This window comes from Microcaecilia unicolor, chromosome 2 (assembly GCF_901765095.1).
Source record: "Microcaecilia unicolor chromosome 2, aMicUni1.1, whole genome shotgun sequence".
Classification (NCBI taxonomy): Eukaryota; Metazoa; Chordata; class Amphibia; order Gymnophiona; family Siphonopidae; genus Microcaecilia; species Microcaecilia unicolor.
In genome coordinates this window covers 552,984,280-553,004,811 of record NC_044032.1, presented here as the reverse complement: position 1 = coordinate 553,004,811, position 20,532 = coordinate 552,984,280, and the positions used below count along the sequence as shown (strand labels likewise).

The 20,532-nt window shown below is 44.2% G+C and overlaps 1 protein-coding gene across 2 annotated transcripts in view; it reads right to left on the bottom strand.

Moving 5' to 3' along the window:
- SPATA18 (spermatogenesis associated 18) overlaps positions 1-20,532 on the bottom strand; it is a 195,962-nt gene that overhangs the window by 16,843 nt on the left and 158,587 nt on the right. For both annotated transcript variants that reach the window (XM_030191371.1, XM_030191372.1), the window contains 2 exons: positions 9,961-10,136; positions 608-731 (listed from right to left, as the gene is read on the bottom strand). In XM_030191371.1, coding sequence (XP_030047231.1) covers positions 608-731; positions 9,961-10,136 — 300 coding nt within the window. The remainder of the gene's footprint in view (positions 1-607; positions 732-9,960; positions 10,137-20,532) is intronic.

The following is a 20,532-nucleotide window of genomic DNA, read 5'->3' as shown; positions in this document are numbered from 1 at the left end:
CTGGGGGGAGGCTACAGAGTGATGCTGACCTGTGTGCTCGCATACGATAAAAAGGGAGTAATTACCAGACACCCAGGGGGGAGAGTAGAGGAGGAAGGTGTCTAGGAAAAGAGACAGAGAGGTGAAAAAGCGGCACAGAGAGCAGAGGGCATCGGGTGGTTATGGGCATGTTACCTTGTTCGCTCAATTGTAGTTACGCCCCTGGCCCATAAGCCTTTATTCACGACTATCTGGGGATTTTTGGTATATTTTAAATGTACCCTAACTTATTCAGAACTTAGGTAGGGGCCATGTATCAAGGCTGCTTCTGGATTGCTGCATCTTGGTCCCTTAATTTGACCATAGAGTGATGTTTATGACTTCCTATCCCCCTTCTCTCCCCACCGCCAAGACCTGTGAATGGTACCTCTGGAGCATCCAAGCCCTAGCTCACCCAGGGAGCAGAAGACCTGAACCAGAAATGGAACTCATCTTTCCTAAGCACTGCCACAGAGCCGCTGAAACAGCTCAACTCAATAGAAATTGTTCATAATAAGTATCTTTGTAGCAAGTGAAAAGAAGGGTTTCCATTTTTATTTTCAGGTTTGAATTTTGCAAGATCACTTACCAGGGCACCTCTCTTTGTAAGTGCCTCTCCCTTCATAATGACACAATCATTTTCCATTAAAGCAGGCCATACATGGTATACCACCAGAGGGGCTGAGAACTCAGAGTCAAAACTGCGACGATATCTATGTAAACAGAGAAAAACACTGTATGAATGATCATTCTTCTGAAATGTTTAGAAATTGAAAAGTCTGCTCTTGGTTTGCTACAATGTACTGTGGCAGATATACATGCTGAGGCTGATGTTTAAATAATGTGCATTAACATTAGGACATTCTTACATGCCTTCTTTAGCATTCCTTCTGGTGCATTAAACTTTACTTTCAATTTTAAAAAACTTATTTTTAACACAGAAAAAGTAAACTAAAGCAAAAGTAAACATGTATGCTAAACTTGGTACTTATTGATCCCATATAAGTGAAGGGATTAGGTATTACTCCCCAATTCAGGGAGGTGCATTAAACCCTACAAGGCTTAGGAGGTCTTTTACTAAGGTGTGATAGCGTTTTTAGCCCGCGCTAAAAATGATCTGGAGCTAAACGCTGAGACGCCCATTATATTGCTATGGGCATCTCAGCGTTTAGCACCAGCTGATTTTTAGAGTGAGCTAAAAACGCTAGCACACCTTAGTAAAAGGCCCCCTTCGTGTTGTTTCTTTAGATCAGAAATTTAACTCCTAGGTCAGAGTTGAGTAAAGATAATAAATGTATCTGGTGAAAGTATTAGTCTATGTTGCTATAAAGAAGCCCCTGGGCTGATGAGGAAAGTCAGCCATAAATAGGAAGACTCCATGCAGAATTATATTTGTCTTATTTGCATTTCCTGTTTTTGACTGTGATCATGGCACCTGGTAGTATCACATTGCAAACTGTGCCATTACTATTTCCTGCATTAAAACAAAAAAAAGCTATAGACTGTTCTCTGGCAGGTTTTTGCTGTCTCTGGCAGCCAGTGTAAAGGATTTTATGGAAGACAGAAGGTGCTGTCATCACAGCCTATACTTATGCAATTGAATGTTAGATTTTATATTTTTTTTTTATTGTACACGGTGCTGTGTCAGGCACTATCAATAAAAGCTTTTTCTCTTCTATTACCCAGTCGTCCTGTTGTTCCTGAAGGTTTCCTGACTCCTCTGTTTCACTTCTTTACATGTAGTGGATCACAGTCCTCCGCTCCTGCGATTCCCTTACCATTATATCCACATACCATTATCTACTTGGAGCTACAAGAACCACATGCCAAGGGAGGGTCTCTATTTTCTGGAGAACTCTGCCCACTAGAAGCCACACTGAAAAGACAAAGAAGACTGTCCCAAGGCCATAACTACCTGAGAGTGCCCAGTCTGGCAGGTCCCTGTTCTCTTTTTTGGCTGAAGAATTTGAGAACCCTAGCATTTTTCTTGGCTGCCAACAAATTCATCTGAGGTATCCCACATCATTGAACAATGAGGAAGAATGTGGAGCCTGCCAATTACCACTTCCCCAGATCCAGTGTATGCCTGCTGAAAAAGTATGCCTGGGTTTTCTCCACTCCAGACACATAGGCTGATGAGAGAGCTGAAAAGTATTCTTCCATCCAAGCTAGAAGAGGCTTCACTTCCTTAGCTGCTTCAAGGCTTTTGATGCTCCTTTGATAGTTCACGTGGAGGGGCATAATCGATCGGGGCGCCCAAGTTTTCCTGAGAACGTCCTCGCGAAGGGGCGGGGAAACCCGTATTATCAAAACAAGATGGGTGGCCATCTTTCGTTTTGATAATACGGTCATGGACACCCAAATCTCAACATTTAGGTCAACCGTAGAGATGGTCGTCCTTACAGATGGTTGTCCCCGATTTTTGGCGATAATGGAAACCAAGGATGCCCATCTCAGAAACGACCAAATGCAAGCCATTTGGTCATGCGAGGAGCCAGCATTTGTAGTGCACTGGTCCCCCTCACATGCCAGGGCACCAACCGGGCACTCTAGGGGGCACTGCAGTGGATTTCATAAATTGCTTCCAGGTACATAGCTCCCTTACCTTGTATGCTGAGTCCCCCCAAAAAAACACAAAACCCACTACCCCCAACTGTACACCACTACCATAGCCCGTACGGGTGAAGGGGGGCAAGTAGATGTGGGTACAGTGGGTTTCTGCTGGGTTTTGGAGGGCTCGCTGTGTCCTCCACAAACGTAACAGGTAGGGGGGGTATGGGCCTGGGTCTGCCTGCCTGAAGAGTACTGCACCCACTAAAACTGCTCCAGGGACCTGCATACTGCTGTGATGGAGCTGAGTATGACATCTGAGGCTGGCTTACAGGCTGGCAATCAATATTTTGAAAGATATTTTTTGAGGGTGGGAGGGTGTTAGTGACCACTGGGGGAGTAAGGGGAGGTTATCCCCGATTCTCTCCGGTGGTCATGTGGTCATTTTGGGCACCTTTTTGTGCCTTGGTCGTAAGAAAAACACGACCAGGTAAAGTCGTCCAAGTGTTTCTTTTGATTATAGGTCGATTATGGATCGAGGACGTCCAAGTGTTAGGCACGCCCAAGTCCCGTCTTCGCTACGCCTCTGATACACCCCCTTGAACTTTGGCTGTCCCTGCAATGGAAAGCAGTTGGGGACGTCCAAAATTATACCGATTTGGCCGACCCTGGGAGAAGGACGTCCATCTTCCGATTTATGTCGAAAGATGGGCGTCCTTCTCTTTCAAAAATGAGCCCAATAGTAACCTATGTAACTTTGTAAGTCTATTTGCTTTGAAAATGAGCCTCCACGTCAATTAACTAAAACCTCCATGGTTAGTTCAATGCCATAGGAAAACTGTGGTGGAGAGTGAGATGTGACTGTCTGAGGCACCCAAATTAACATCAGTGGTGACTGGAATACATACTGCAGATTTTCATGTGGCCATGGCTGTGGAAACAGTTCCAGATCTTCAGAACCAGTCTATTCCAGTAAGCAAAAAAAGTGTGGAACTTTGCTATTGGTACTTGAGTTGAAAATGGACAGCCTCAACCAATTATTATGGATGCCATTCCCCTGGATCAAGAAAGTGTGTCCTGACACAAATTCTGCTTGAATATTTTATATTCTAGCGATAAGCACTGCAGCTAGGATAAGAAAATGCTTCTCATATTTCCTTATCAAAAATGGCCTCCGAGATCGTCCAAGAAGAAGAAGACAAAAGGCCTCTAGCATCAAAGTGCAGAAAGCTCGAGGGTTGCAGGATGAGGATAATATGGACTGAGACCAAGCTTCTTGTTTCACTTGATCATGGTAGTGAGCATCCCAGTCAACAGGCTGGCAGCTGATGTTATTATTACCTAAATGTGAGTTTTATGGTTGACATCTCAAAACATATAGCTGAACCAAAGCCGCCACCTTGTACTGCATCACACTAGAAACTCCACAAGTAGGCTTCACTCATAGATCTAGGAGAGCAGCAACTCTGTAAGGACTTCATGTGAGCCTGAGGTCATGAGACTAAATTTATGGACTCTGCCATTGATTCTAACACTTGCACTTAGCCCTAGGACAGACTGACCACACAGCCAAGAGAATGGAAGAATTATAGTACTGATGCTGCCATCTCACTGGGGTTCTAAGACAAGACAAAGCTGAAATGAAAACCACTGGAACTCAGTCAACCCTGTCAGGCAAATTAGCTGTTCCCCACTTACTCACTGCACTTAAATCAGAGCCTGCATGGCTTTATAAAAAGGGATGGTCTCTCAGGCTCTCAAATCCTCAGTGGTGAGTTCCCTCACTGAAGTAGAGCCTGGGGAGAAAAAATTGCCATGCTTAAAGACCCAGTGTAGGACTTAACCAAAGGAAGCTCTACTCTGCATAAGAGTGAGACACTGGGTGCACACATTGCTCCAGTAAGGATCCAACTCTAGATGCTAGAGACTGTGCAGACTGAAAATCTTGACCAAGAAACATCCAGGGGAGCTCGACCCCCGCCTACTATGCCACTTGGTAATTTAGAGTTGAAGTGGAAAGGGATCACTATTGCTCTCTGAGCTTCCTGCTACAGTAAAAAGGACTTGAGAAAGTCCTCCCAAAATCTGAGAATGAAATCCCTGCCCCTAGGTATTCCGGTCAGACTACAAATAAACAATGAGAGACCCCTTTCCACTGATAGGATCTTCCTTTAAGAATTAGCAATGAAGGTAGGCAGTCAGCCTGCTCTAGTAAAGATTCAGCGACCAAAGTTACTTCAGAAGGCAGCCCAAGATAGCCACTCTTCCCATGCTTATACACCTGTGACCCATAGGTTTTTAAACACCACTACATGTCACTATTTTTTTTTTTTGCCTGAAAGGAGGCTGGTAAGTCAGGTCCTGGCTTGTTCCATGGTTGGCATTTGAATAGAGGCTGCCAGAACCAAACAATTCACAAAATACCCACTGACTGTTCTAAGCGCAGTCCTCCAGGGGCTCCCTCCAACATGTGCTAAGGATCTCCTCAGGCGCGCAGGCCGCACTACTATGCAAGCCCATGGCTGTGGCCTAAAACTGTTGAAGACGCTGCTTCTACTGGCAAAGGAAGGCAGCTGCAACTCAAGCCCCCAGGCTAGCCATATAAAAGACCTCCTCCCTCCCTCTCCCCCCACTACTCATAGTCCTGGTAGAAGCCCTCACCTGCAACAGCACACTGAAAAATACAGATATGCTCAAGGCTCGTCTTGGTTATAGATTTAAATAGTAAAAACTCCAGCTGAAAAAAAAAAGCCAGTTGGGGGGGGTGGGCTCAGATTTTTTTTGATACCTATATCCTGAAGCAAGCCTTGAAAATTGCCTCAGGTGTGTGGGCCAAGTCAGTAGGAAAGACCCGTGTTTCAGCCTCTGCACTCTAAAGAAGTGCTGCTGTTGCTGGCCTGAACACTTGGCCTCTAACTCAAGGTCCCTCAGGATCAGCCATAGAAAGAAAACCATTCCTCCTCATGGTGCAGTTGCAAACTTCCACCTGTTTTCACTAACCGCTAGTATACCCTGGAACAAATGCTGCAGACTTCTTCTTATATCTTGAGATAAGGAAGCAACTTCCCATCCAATTATTTAAGCTCCTTTCAGGGGCGGAAAGAAAACAGTGGTAAATAAGGGGGGGGGAGAGGAAGGGGAAGGGAAGAACTCATAGGACTTCTCTGAGCATCATGCCTGCTTCAGATGTCTTTTTTTTTTAGTTTAAAATCTCAAACAAGGTACTTCTCTCTTCAACTGACACTCAGTTCTCCAACTGGGTTAAGAGCTGCTTTAGAAACCAGCTCAGGAGCTACACAGTCTGCTCATCACCATCCCCTGGAGACAGAGAAATACTGACATCTAAAGCTTCATGGTGCCCTCATAGGGCAAAACATGCCAGACATCTCTTCCATCTGCTGGTTGACAAGAACAACTCACAGGTTCTGGACTGGTCTGGTGAAGATGCTAATGAAAGAAAAATTGGTATCTACGATCACAGTATTATAAACCATGATCTCCATTTGCAGATCTTTTCACAGGCAAATTGTCAAATCAAGAAGACAAATTTATTTCTCCACAATTGTTTCTGTGACAAAGGCAACAAGGGTTGGAGATACTAATACCTGTCATTTTTCTCTATAACATTAACAAAAATTATCCCTTCCTATCTGAACATACTACCAACTGCCTTATCCATGCTCTCATCACCTCCCACTTAGACTACTTCAACATCCTTCTTACAAGTTTCCCACTAAACTATCTCTCTCTCCTTCAATCTACACAACTTATCTTCTGTCAGTGTTGCTACACTTACATAGCCCTCTTCTCAAGTCACTTCATTGGCTCCCTTTCCGTTTCCATATAAGGTTCAAACTCCTCTTACTGCATTCATTCTGCATCTCCTCAGTATCTTTCCTCTTTTATTTCTCCCTACAACCTTCCCCAGGAACTCCATTCATCACGCAAGTCACTCTTATCTGTACCCTTCTCCTCTACCGCCAGCTCCAGATTCTGTTCCTTTCATATTGCTGTTCCATATGTCTGGAATAGATTTCCTGACTTGATACATCACACTTTGTCTTTAGCCCTATTCAAATCCAGGCTAAAAGTCCACCTTTTTAAATCTGTTTTTACCGCTTGACCCTTTACTCACCTATTCAATACCTTAAAGGGCAATTCTATAATTTAGCAACTAATGTTAAGTGCCAAATACATGTGTTGGTTGTAGAATATTAGCACTTATGCATATTATTGATGCCAATAATTTGCATTTACGTGTTAAGTGATAGGCATCAACGTCATTTAGTGCACAACTGTGAGGAGACATGCACATAGGCGAAGCATGGGCAGGCCATGGGCATGTTACCAAGCATTGCATACAACTTATAGAATACTATCAAGTTGAGTGTGTTGCATGGTCCACATAGGTGAACCAACTTACACCAGCCATTGACCTGCTGTAAGTGGGCATACCTAAGTTTTAGCATACCAGCTAGACTTTACACTAGTATTTTGTAATGGCTTAGGTGCGCCCTGAGGCCAATATAGAATTGGCGCTAAACGCACACAATAATGGTGCCTAATTCAAGGTGCCAATTTACAGAATTACCCCCATGTTGTTTTAATAATTTCCATAATAAATTAAATTCCCTATCCCTCCATAATAAATTAAATTCCCTATCCCTTATTTGTCCTATCTGTGTATCTTGAATAGAATGTAAGCTCTGTCAAGCAGGGCCTGTCTTATGTGTCTGTGTACAGTACTGCATACGTCTAGTAGTACTATAAAAATGATAAGTAGTGGTAGTAGTGAGAGAGTTTGCCAGATGGACACAGTAGTCTTGTCTGACAAACACAAATGTCGGTTGGAATGAGATCAGCAGGAATTTGAAAGATATGAAGTCAGCATGGGAACAGAATCTTAGCCACAGTGGACACAGGAGCATATGAAGTGAACTCTGGGGGAAAGCCAAGGTTAGGGTGTTGTGTGCCTTGCAGGACAGGTAAGGTAATGGGAGGGGCAAAGATTCCAAAGCAGAGGAGTATATTGTATTGAAAAAGGAAACTGCTTCATTAACAGATTCAGGCAATATAGTGGAAGACAGGAGAAATCAGACAGTAATGGAAAAAGACAAACATGACAACAGAAACCAGATAACTTAAAATAGCAAGGTGAGTTCAAAACGTTTTCAGGTATGAGTGCGGTCTGCAGTGACTATAACACTTACAGAAATGATTAGTTTTATCCTAGTTTCTGTCTGGTAAATATCTTCACTATATCTTGCATCATCAAATAACTCTACACAGTAGTGTTTAGGCAGGGCCAGCATCCACCTAGAGCAGCAGAATTTGGGGGGTAGTGGCATCACTCCAGCATGCATGAGAGCCTTCCCTCTGCCAGGCCTGCCGCGACACATTTCCTTCTGTGCCGGCCCTGAGCTTAAACAGGGGGGAGCACTTCACGGGGCTCTTTAAGCACAAGCTCAGGTTCAAGGGTTGCCTTGTCCTGCCCCCCCCCCTCCAAAGTAGACTTCCTGTCAGAAATGGGCAGAACACTGCAGTGTTTCAGCGCAGGTGTGTACTTAGAGGGCCGGTTCAGCTCAAAATCTTCTTTAATCTCAGAGCTTGCACAGAAAGAGGTGGGGGGAAGCATCAACGGCAGCTCCGAAAGTGGAGAGGGAAGGGGTAGTTGCTGGATGCAGGGTGGGGGTAGGAAGAAGATGAGATGCTGGCCAACTAGGAGGGAGGAAGGTTAAAAGGAAAGAGAAGATGCTGTACTACAAGACAAGAGGTAGGGCCTTCACCAGCCACTGGTGGGGAGGGAAGGTCACACTGCTGAAGGTTCGCCTAGGCTATCTGAAACTCTTGGGCCAGTTCTGTGTTTAGGACAGGTGAACAAAGCATATTTCCCATAGACATGAACAAGACAAATGCTAAGTCAGACCTGTCAACTCAGGTAATGACTGTGATATCAACACTTCCAAAAGTCATCACTTCTGTAGTAAAGTGATGAATTGTGCATAATTTATGTCTAAATCTAGTACACTCCAAAACCTCTTCTCTGTGGCCCAAACTAAGACTGTTAGCAGAACACCATTATGCATAATTGCAGTAATATGATTCTATACTAGACCCTATTTTACAAATCTTTGAAAAATGCTTTTCTGAGGGTATGACAGGACATCTGCAGTGTAAAACTCCAAAACATTTTAAAATAACTCTTGTTCTTAATCTCTTTATAATAATAGCTCCACAATCAATCTGCATTTAAATTATTGCACTTTTCTTACTCTGATTTTTATAGGCAGAGCTACGGGTCAAAAGACCGCTCATGTGTTAGGATAAAGATATACCTAAACACAGGGGGGGCTTATTATAGTGAGATGCCTTAGGTGTTGTATTAACAGTTACTGCAGCATCAAATTAACTGTTATGCTGAGTTAAACACCTAACAGAGAAATTTCTATGAGGGCTGGTATGAGTGAAGGCTGCAGTCAATGTGGAGTTTATTATTATACATTAAATGCAGTCTGGTCAGCTATACCTTTGGAAGCATAACTTACTGCATTCTGTGTTACTGGCCATACCGTCAATATGACATACCAATCATTTCTCTGTGTTAACTGTACAGCCATCTTTCCCAAAGTGCTGAAAACTCCCAATCAGTTAATGCAGAGGTTTTGTACCTGGAACAAAGGGAGGCAAAGGTCTGTGATGCTTTAGCCAGCATAACCACACAGCAGATCAAAACGATGGCGAACAAAGTTTTTATGAGGGAGCTCAAGACTAATTGCCATTTGTGGTTTGCTCTAGAGGGAAGTCCTTCTTTTCTATTCTTTCTAGTTCATGCTCCTGATGCAACCTAATCCAGGTGAAATTTGGCCACGACGGTCACTGTATTCCTTTAGATGTAATAAAGCTCCTGTTCAAGACTTTTACCTTGTTCGTCATCGTTTTGATTTGCTGTGTGGTTTTGCTGGCTGAGGCTTTTCACCTCATATGCCCTACCTCGAACTGTTAAAGCACAGGTTAGTAAGTAGGCCTTCAATTGTGTTTAAATGTCATTTTAAGGGGAAAAATAGCATATAACTTATTTACAGCCCTGTTTACTAAGCCGCGCTGTAGGCACGCTAATGTTTTTAGCGCGCGCTAATGCTAGATACACCCATAGGAATATATGGGTGTCTCTAGCATTAGCGTGCGCTAAACATATTAGCATGCCTTAGTAAACAGAGTCCTTAGTATGGCTATAATAGAAGGATAAAGCTTAGTCCACCCAACACAACTTATCTCTAAATCAGCTTATCACTCCATTTTTATCATGAAGTGTTTATCCAGTAATTGAATCAGAAGCAAGCACATATCTGTGGACTTAGGCCTATAACACAGAGCATGTATATATCTTCTTACTTGCATTCACTGAATAGCTCCCCATCTGAAGTAAAAGCTATGTCTAAGGGTGGATCGAGGGTCTGCATGGCAAAGGCTATGCGACACACTTCCCGAATGAAGCTGCTGATCAGAATGAAGTCCACTTCTGGTGGGAATGAAATTTTAGGATGGACATTCATGGCACAGATCACATCCTAGTTTACAAAAAAAAAAAGAATTGTTAAAGTACATTAAAATAGTTATTAAAATATATACAGAACAAAGCCATTTGCTGAATTCTCTCTCAAAGACTTTTGCTTTGAGTGAAAACATTCAGCCTGATTTATAAAAGGGTTTCTTCCATTTGGTACTTTCAGGAAACCACTTTTACAAATCAGGTCCATTGAATGGAGGAATGTTTATATCAAGTTTCATCCTGTCTGGAAATGCAGCTCACAGGATATATTCAAAAAAACGAAAGGCAGCAAGCTAAACTTTTTGTACCTTGAAATAATATAGCCCTTTGGGGATGTGCATTCATTAGAGTATATTCGGTTCTTTGGCACACCTTAAGAAATTTAGGGGCCCTTTTACAAAGCCGCAGTATAGCGTGCGGCAAATCGGCCCTACTGCTAGGCTACCACAGGAGTTTGGTGATAACTCCAGTGTGTGCTGTGCGCCATTTCTGGTGCTCTGAAAATATATATATTTTTTAGCGCTGGGGGCTTACCTGGCGGTAATCAGGCAGTGCCACACGCTGCCTGGTTGCCATCGGGTTAGCACGGGAGCCCTTACTGCCTCCTAAATAGGAGGTAAAAAGGGCTCCCCCAGGAAATAACTGCATGGCAAGTGTCTGAACTTGCCTCATGGTCATTTCCTTTTTTAAAAGAAAAAAAGCCTTTTACCCGCTGCAGTAAAAGAGGGCCTCGATGTGTGGCAAATCCACACCCCGACACCACCGCAGGGCCCTTTTTACCGCAGCTTGGTAAAAGGACCCCATTGTGCAAACTAAATTAATGTGGAGGAGAATTTATGATACCTAAATCCGATTTTGGATATTTTGCAGAAAACGTCAAAAAAATCCAATAGCAAATATGGCCATTTTCAAACCAGAAATAGTTCAAATTTGTTAGATGTTTTTGTGCTCGGTGCATCTATCTTTTTAAACCATTTTCAGGGGGGGGGAAAAAGTCAAAGGGAAAAACGCACAAAAACAAGCCATTGGGATATATGGGGGGGGGGGGGGGGCAGAATTCTTAGTAGACTGGCCTCACAGACATCCTAGCAGAGCAATGGGGCACCCTAGGGGGCACTGCAGTGGACTTCACATAAAAGGTCCCAGGGCACACATCTCACCATTACCCCCTTATATTGTTTAGGGAGCTCTCCAAAACCCACTAAAAACCTACCGTATCCAACTGTACACCATTACTATAGCCCTTATGCTTGCAGGTGTCACCTATATGTACCTACAGTAGGTTTTTGGTGGGTTTTGGATGGCTCACACTTTCCATCACAAGTGTACCCGTTAGACTGAGATATAGGCCTTGGTCCCCTTTTCTACAGTCCACTGCACCAAACAGTAGGCTACTCCAGGGACCTGCCTGCTTCTCTAATAGGACTGGCCATAATATCTGAAGCTGTCATAGAGGCTGTACTGTTTCTTTCACATCTTTGGGGGGTGGGAGGGGTTGGCCACTGGGGGAGTAAGGGTGGGTCATGTCTTAATCCCTCCAGTGATCATTTGGTCATTTAGGGCACCTTTTTGTGACATGATTGATACAGGTATAGACCAAACCGTCTAACTTTTAGCCCTGGACATTTTCGCTTTGTTCTATTATGGCAGAAAAATGTCCAGATTTTGGAAACAACCAAATCCCACCCCCAACATGTCACCTTGTGATTTGGATGTACTGCAGACGAACTGCATAGAAAACCATCTGGGTTTTGAAAATGATGATTTGGACGTTTTGGCAAAAAAAAAAAAGTCCATCTGCCGCTTTGTGCTGCTTTTTGGATGTTTTTCTGTTTTGAAAATGAACCCCTTAAAGTGCCTTAACCTCTGAATTCATGTAAGCTACATCAATTAGGGGGTAATTCTAGAAAGACAAAGTCAGCATTTAAGAGCCACAAACCAGACTAAATGACTAGAATACAGGCATATGCACATGTATATGTGCACTGTACATGTGTGTGTAAATGACAACATTCTGGCTAGTCACTCTTCTATAAAATATATGCAAAATGCAATGGCGTGTAGGTTGAAGGTGGGTATACACATGGGCAGAGTCTGTGAGGAGTGAAGACATGGCACACAGTTACATGCCAACCCTTCTGCTTCTCCTGAAAAGAGCAGCACTGCAGCAGCGATTTAAAAAACGAAAAAACTGCGGAACCTCTGCTTTCATAGGTGTGGCTGCCGGCTCTCTGCCAGTCCTTCCCCCTCTGGAACAGGAAATTCATGTCAGAGGGAGTGTGACCAGCAGAGCCGGCAGCCGTGCCTATGAAAGCAGAGGCTCCCTCCCTCCTGTTGCCATTTCTGCTTCGCTAATTATAGAGCAAAGTTCTGTGGGACTGCGGGTCTCTGCTCGCTGCAGCTACCACTTCTAGCTGACCCCACCTCCTCTGCTATAACTTCCTCTTTCAGAGGAGGTCAGCCAGAAGATGAGGCAGCAGCTGCAGCTGCAGCATGCAGAGTCAGGGTCCCGTGCAGCTTTGCTTTATAATTAGTACTGTACGAACAGCAGAGGTTGAAACAGGAGACAGGGAAGGAAAACATCTACAGCCTAAGGCAGGAGGTGGGGTGGGGAGGGGGGGTAAGAGAGGGGCAATACTAGGAAGAAAGCAGCAGGTGTGGAAGGTCGGGCTGGGGAGGCTTCGAGGCATATTTTCAAAGCACTTTGGGAGGCTAAGTTCCTTAGGTTTCTATGGAACTTTGGGAGGCTAAGTGCTTTGAAAATAAGCCTCTTAGCCTCCCCAAGCCTCTTATACCGGGCGCCTATGCCCATGCTCTCTTGAATGACTCGCAGATCTACATCTCCACCCCTGAAATCACAACCGTAATCCAGGATAAAATTTCATCCTGCTTGTCTGACATTGCTGCTTGGATGTCTTAACGCCATCTGAAGCTAAACATGACTAAAACTGAACTTCTCATTTTTCCCCCTAAACCCACCTCCCCTCTTCCCCCTTTCTCTATCTCTGTTAATGGCTCTCACATCCTCCCTGTCTCCTCGGCTCGTAACCTTGGAGTCATCTTTGATTCCTCTCTCTTCTTCTCTGTGCATATTCAACAGATCGACAAAACCTGTTGTTTCTTTATCTATAACATTAGCAAAATTCGCCCCTTCCTTTTTGAGTACGCTACCAGAACCCTTATCCAAACCCTTGTCACCTCTCGCTTGGATTATTGCAACTTATTTCTCACTGGTCTTCCTCTCAGCCATCTCTCTCCTTTCCAGTCTGTCCAAAATTCTGCAGCACGACTTATTTTCCGCCAAAATCGTTATACCCACACTATCACGTCTGAGGTCGTGACCACCCTCAGACTTACCTTATTTCTGGGGGTCAGCATCTATGCTGGCTTTTGTCTGTTTCTGTGTTAGTCTTGTCTCTGTCTCTGTGTGCTGATTGCTTCACTAGACCTCACCTGTGTGGGCTATGCCTCTCTGAGGAGCCAGCATCTAAGATAGCTCCCGCTTGTTTTGTGCCAGCTTCCAAGATGGCTCCTGCCTGTTCTTCCTATGTGTTCCAAGCCTCTCCTTGGTGTGAGTGTGTTCCCTGCTCCTGTCCTGCAGTAGGTGACATCATCAGTGAGAGCCTTCATAAGGAAGTGCTGTGCTTGCATTCAGGGCTTTTGCATGGTGTTATGCTATAGGTCGTCAGGTTACTGAGTGCACTGTTGCGCTGCTACTTAGCCTTTCTCTGGGGCTTTTGCCCATCTGCTGTTTTGTGTCTGTGGACTGCTAGTCCTTCCGTGTGGGGCTCTGCCCTGATGCTTTGTGTCTGTGGACTGCTTGTCCTTCTATTGCCTTGCTCTGTGTTTGGAGTCTGATGCTTCAGCCATTTTCTCTCTGTCTGTGTTTGGTGTCTGAAGCTTCTACCTTGACCCTGTTATCCCTGGCTTTTCCTCAGCCTGCTGCCAGCCCTAAGACTCTGTTAGCTCCTGGTTTTCTCTTCTGCCTGCTGCCAGCCTTAAGACTCTGTTAGCTCCTGGTTTATTCTTCTGCCTGCTGCCAGCCCAAAGATTCTGTTAGCTCCTGGTTTTCTCTTCTGCCTGCTGCCAACCCAAAGACTCTGTTAGCTCCTGGTTTACTCTTTTCTCTACTGCCAGCCCCTAAGACTCTGCTAGTTCCTGGTTACTTCTTCTGACTGCTTTACCAAGCCTGCTTGTATTTCCTGAATCCTGTTTCTGCCAGTCTTGCTTGTATTTCCTGAACCTTGCTTCTGCCTAGCTAGTGTGTATATCCTGAGTGTATATCCTGAACCCTGCTTCTGCTTAGCTAGTGTGTATATCCTGAGTGTATATCCTGAACCCTGCTTCTGCCTAGCTAGTGTGTATATCCTGAGTGTATTTCCTGAGTCCTGCTTCTGCCTGGCTAGTGTGTTTATCCTGAGGGTATATCCTGAACCCCGTCCTGCCTAGCTAGCTTGTATGTCCTAGCCTGCTCCTGCCTAGCCATTGTGTATGTCTTTTCTCGTTAGTCTGTCTTGTGTTTCTTGCTAGTGGCTGCGCAGCAGCTTTCAGTCCGAGTCTAGTATTTAGTCTGCTTTCCTCGTGTTCCCAGACCCAGGGTGGGTCCTCTGGATCTTCAGTTCCAGCCTTGTCCTGCAAGTCCTGCCGGCCACCCGCACGCTGGAGCTCAACTCCAGCAGAACGGTGGTCAAGCACAGGTGAAGCTGTTCCTGTTCTGCCGGTTCCAGTTGCCTGCCTCAGTTACTACTCCAGTCCAGAGTTCCAGTCCTGTTCTTCCTTGTGTCTAGTTCCAGGGTGGTCTTCCCTGCCTCTGTCGCTCCGTGGCAGGGGTCCAAGGGCTCACGAATCTAGGTTCTGCCTCGAGGACCTGACACACACTAGCCCACTCCTCAAGTCACTTCACTGACTCCCTGTCCGCTTCCACATACAGTTCAAACTTCTCTTACTGACCTTTAAATGCATCCATTCTGCAGCCCCCCATTATCTCTCCACTCTCATCTCTCCCTACATTCCTCCCCGTGAACTCCGCTCACTGGACAAATCTCTCTTGTCATCCCCCTTCTCCTTTACTGCTAACTCCAGACTTCGTTCCTTTTCCCTCGCTGCACCTTATACCTGGAATAGACTTCCTGAGCCTATACGTCTAGCTCCATCTCTACCTGTTTTCAAATCTATGCTAAAAACCCACCTTTTCACCACTGCTTTTGACTCCTAGCCACTACTCAATTTGCCCTCCCCTTCTTCCTTCTCACCCAGTACTTCCCTTGTCCTTAATTGTTTTATCTGTCTGTCTTATTTTTAGATTGTAAGCTCTTTTGAGCAGGGACTGTCTCTCTCTATGTTGAATGTTCAGCGCTGCATGCATCTGGTAGCACTATACAAATGTTAATAATAATAATTCAGATACAGTCTTCACCTCTACCACCATCACCCTTTCCATAAAGAAGTATTTCCTTAGATTACTCTGAATCTATCCCCTTTCACCATCATCCTATGTTCCCTCATAGACTTGGCTTTGTTCTGTTTCTGTGAGTCTGACATGCAGGACGTCAGACTAGAACGAAGCCTTGCGCGGGATTGGGAAGGTGTGTAAGGGTCTATGCACATGCAGCGCGCATCAGATCGGCATTACTGCCCAGCTAGCGTGTGCATCTGGTGGTGTCGTGTGCCAAAAACTCACAGTAGAAAATAATTTTCTATTTTCTACCATAGGGGCATTCCTGGTGGTAATCAGTAGTTGGCATGGTTACCACATGGGTAACACGTGAGCCCTTACTGATACGTCAATGGATGGTGTTAAGGGCTCAGGCCATAAATAGACGCGCGCTGGTTTTAGTTTTGCTGCACGTCCATTTCCAAGCCCAACCCCCCCTTTTTTTACAGATGCAGTGGAGAAATAATACACATGCTCACACTACCGCACATCACTTTTTGGCGTGTCTTTGTAAAAGGGCCCCACAGTTTGTAATTTGAAAAATAATTAAAAAGACTCAAGTAATAATGAAATAAATGGTTACAGAGAGGTGAACTTAAATCTAAGCACCATCACCCAGTTGTATGAATACTTTACCTGCTGTCCTCAGAGAACACCTGCTACAGGTGAGTAACTTTCCTTTTCCTGGGGAGCAGCATGGGTGGGGCATAGGCGGGGCTCCCACTTATGTGCATAACTTACAGAATACTACAAGTTATGTGTTAAAAGTGCCACATAACACCAGACATAGACCCGGTATAAATGTGTGTGCCTAAATGTAAGCACGTTAATGCCAACTGGCACTAGTATTCTATAACAGCATCTTGGCACACATAAGTACATAAGTAATGCCACACTGGGAAAAGACCAAGGGTCCATCGAGCCCAGAATCCTGTCCACAACAGCGGCCAATCCAATTATAGAATTGGTGCTAAGTGCATGGCATTGGTGAGCCTAACTGGAGATGCCCAGTTATAGAAGTGCTCCTTAAGTTTGGGCTTATTGCATCAATGTCTTCATTCTCCAGCATTCTCTGAGGGTTGTGATCCCAATGTTTTTCTGATGCAGCAATCTTATTTCCCAGTAGATGAGCCATGCCAGCTTATTTTCTTTGTATGAGCCTTCTGCCATCAGCAGATAACAGATAGCAACAAGATGTGAAACTGTTTCCAGCTCTGTCTTACAGAATCCACATTTGTCTGTTTTACAGTTTTTTTTCTATGCTTGCTATGAACCATGTTGTCAGTAGCCCACTGTTCTGTACTGCACCTATCAATCTCTCATCTTTACTTACATATAATATATGTAAACTGCTTTGGTTGTACCACAGAAAGACGGTATATTGGATTCATTGCAGCTACAGCATCAGCTCCTCCCTGAGCATGGCTGAAAAACACTCATCAAAAGAAGGTATCAGCAAGGAGGCAGCCTGAGAAGGTGTCGGTGCCAAAATGGTAGCAGGGACCTGGCTGTCCAGAGACTTGCGCACCAGCACCTCTTCCAAAGAGGGGAGGCACTCCTCCCAGTGAGGGCGCTTCTTGGGTACCGGCGATGCCAGTGCCAGCACCATGTGTTGATGAGGACTGATGCTTATGCTTCTTGGGCTTCCCTCCGATGCTCAGCTTCATGGTCTTTTGGTGCCGACGAAGATGACGTCAAGCCCATACATGCCCTTGGTGTCAGGTCCAATGTTGATGAGTTCTGGGGACTACTCTCAGCGCCTGATGTCAAGAGAGGTGGAGATCTTCTCGATGCCAATGCACTCCCAGTGAATGTTGAAGTCTTGGCAGCCATCAAGGTCAATGCTTCTGGTGCCAATCATGATGTACCGGCCTTCAAGGAGCCAAAAACTCTCTCCTGTTGGATCTGCCATGCCCTCTTTGTCCTCAACTGCATTTTTAAACAGAGATAACAAGGCTCAATGGTCAGGCCCAAGGCATAGAAATCATCCATCACAAAAAAAACCAGATTACATTGGGCACACCTGTTGAAGCCACTGGGGTCTTCTGGGACATCGAGAAAGAATCACAGCCAAATTAAACTCCTTAATTGTGAACAGAAAAAGGGGCAGTGTTCAAACTGAGGTCAGTGCTCCGGCCTAAACAGCCCTAGCAAGTCACGAAAAATAAAGGAAACTCAAAGAGTCAAAAAACACTACTAAAATAAAGGTAAACAAAGAAAATTAAGAAACATGAAAAATAACTTGATGAAGGAGAAACAAATACTCGAACAGGAAGGCACTGAGAAAGACAGATGTACTCAATTTGAGAAGAATACAAAGACGTGTCCTCCCTGCTCCGTGGAAAAAAGAAGACTGAGGGACCCACACTTGTGCATCGGGGGGGAGGGGTAGGCACCAGCGCATGCGTAGTGGAACGCTACTAGAATGTTCTAAGTTAATTTCATTAGTCAGCGTCCAAACCAGACTCTGTCGGATGACATCACCCAGCTGTGAGAATACTGTACAATGGCCTGCTTATCCTCAAAGAATGCCCCCTTTACATTTACACATAAGGCGTTTGTGTGTATACTTTAAAGAATACTGCTGAGCACTCTGCTACCAATTATGAGCATGTGTATATTCACCCATGTAAGTGCTAGAATTCTATAAATTTAACCAACATATGGAGCTTATATTTATGTACTCTGTTATAAAATGAGGGGGATAGTGGTTAAGGAGAAAGCCATAAGAACAGCACTGCTAATGGAAGTGAGTTCAGTGCAATGTTTTAGAGAGAGAGACGACCTAGTGGACCTTCCACCCAGAAATGCTAAACGATCTTCCCGCACCTTTCTCAACCTACACTTCCCCAGCTTTAAAGGGGTCAAATACAAACTAAAACATGTGTCCAGCTTTTCCTACATGAGTACGAAGTTGTGGAATGAACTACCAACTCACCTGAAAACGATCCACGAATTAAACAACTTCCACAAAGCTTTGAAAACCTCTCTCTTTAACAAAGCCTACCACGAGAACCCTTAACTACTTGAACATAACCTCTACACTCCTTTACTCAGAATGTCTCACTGTACAGCTGCATAACCAGATCCTCTTGTCTTCTTTTATCTCTCTGCTACAACAATTGTATTTCTTCCCTGTTATGGCACTGCCATAACAGACCTTTGTAAGCCACATTGAGCCTGCAAATAGGTAGGGAAATGTGGGATACAAGTGCAATAAATAAAAAAATAAAAATTCTCAAGTACAAAGAAATGAAATCAGTCTAATAAAATGTGAAGATACATAAATATTGCCAATTATTTTGTATGGCACTGCCCTGATTAAAAAAAAAAAACCTTCCAAATGCACCTTGATAAGTTCCTGATGCACAGGGCCGGCAACACTAGGTGGTCACTTAAGACAGTAGTTTCAGGGGGGGGGGGGGTTAGCTGCAAAGAGCAGCTGACTGAGAGCAAACCAATAGATCCTGACAGCTACACAAACTCAAACAGCCATCAATGCCCACTTGTTTTCCTGCAGGAAGGGTGGGCAATTTTCAAATAGTATGTTGTCTTGGGGGGGGGGGGGGGGTATTAGGGGACAAAGTTAAGTGAGGAGAGGAATACGACTAAAGGTTTTCCTAAGGTGCCCAATAACTTTGTACTGGGGCAGCCTATGCATATATCATCCTATGTACTCCAGAAGGAAGCTCTCTTTTGGCACAATATAAGTATTAAGGCAAGCAGCACTAGCAATAAACTTGAGAAACTGAGATAATACATAATATACCATGGCTTAGGAATGAGATTCATGATTGTCATAGTATGCACAAAACTAAACCAATTGAAGACATAGCCCCTGAGAGAACTCATTCTACTGGAAGGGAGTTAGTACTCCATACTGTGGTTGAAGGGTTCCCTCTGTGGCAAGAAGTCATGAATAGAGTGAGGTTCCTAGCAAAACCATCACATTCCTTTTGGATATACTCAAGAACTCCAGAAGAACTGAAAATATGTCTGGTAATAGACACAAACAGTTGAGTTTTAATCTTTCTAATAAGAATCAAGAGTTCCAGTCCCAAACCAAAGTTAATCAATTTCAGAGGTACTGGTAGATAATCCAGGTAGGGCAAGTAGGGTTGCAGACAAGCAGCTGAAGACCAGAATTAGAAACCAGGGCCAAAGTTAAATGACAAGAAGATGGGTAGCCTTCAAATTGCTATAACTATTTCCTGTCCCAACAGCCACTTTTCACTAATCTTCCAATGTGATGTGATACAGCACTTGTATCCTGCCAATTCCCACGGAATCAATGGTTCAAAATGGTTATAAAAAGTGAAAAATGCAACTTATATACATAACAAAAATAAACTAAAAAAAAATTAGGACAAAAAACGCTTAAACAAATAAGTGTTAAGATTTTTGCAAAATTGAAGATTACCAGAAAAATTTCAAAGAGAAATAGGAAGAGAAAGCCAAAACTGAGAGGCATAAAAACAAAAAGAAGTTTCCAATATCTATATATATAAAACTCACCCTCAACGTTCTATTGTCTGACGTCACTGAAGCCAAGGTTCGTAAGTTCGAAGCTCTGAAGCCGCAAAAAACACAGTCTCGGGGCCCCGCCCTCGCGTCAAATGTTATGACGTTGAGGGTGGAGCAATTCACTCACATCGACGGCGGCCAGGGCGGCTCAATGGTGTCACTGACAATGAAGGTGCGTTGGGTGGGGGGACCAGAGTCACACATCAATGGCGACACAATGGCGTCACTAACAACGAAGGTGCGTTGGGTGGGGGGGCCAGAGGAAAGCCTTGCTAGCGCCCGTTTCATTGGTAAAAGGATTCACATACATTACAGCTACATGGACTATTTGAAAAGTATCTTCAGTGACCAGAACAAGAATATACGGACTCAGAAGTACAGTGTACCTGGATTTAAAAAAAAAAGTATTTGTTTAGCTCTAGAGATTAAGCCTTCTATATCTGATGAGTTAGTTTAT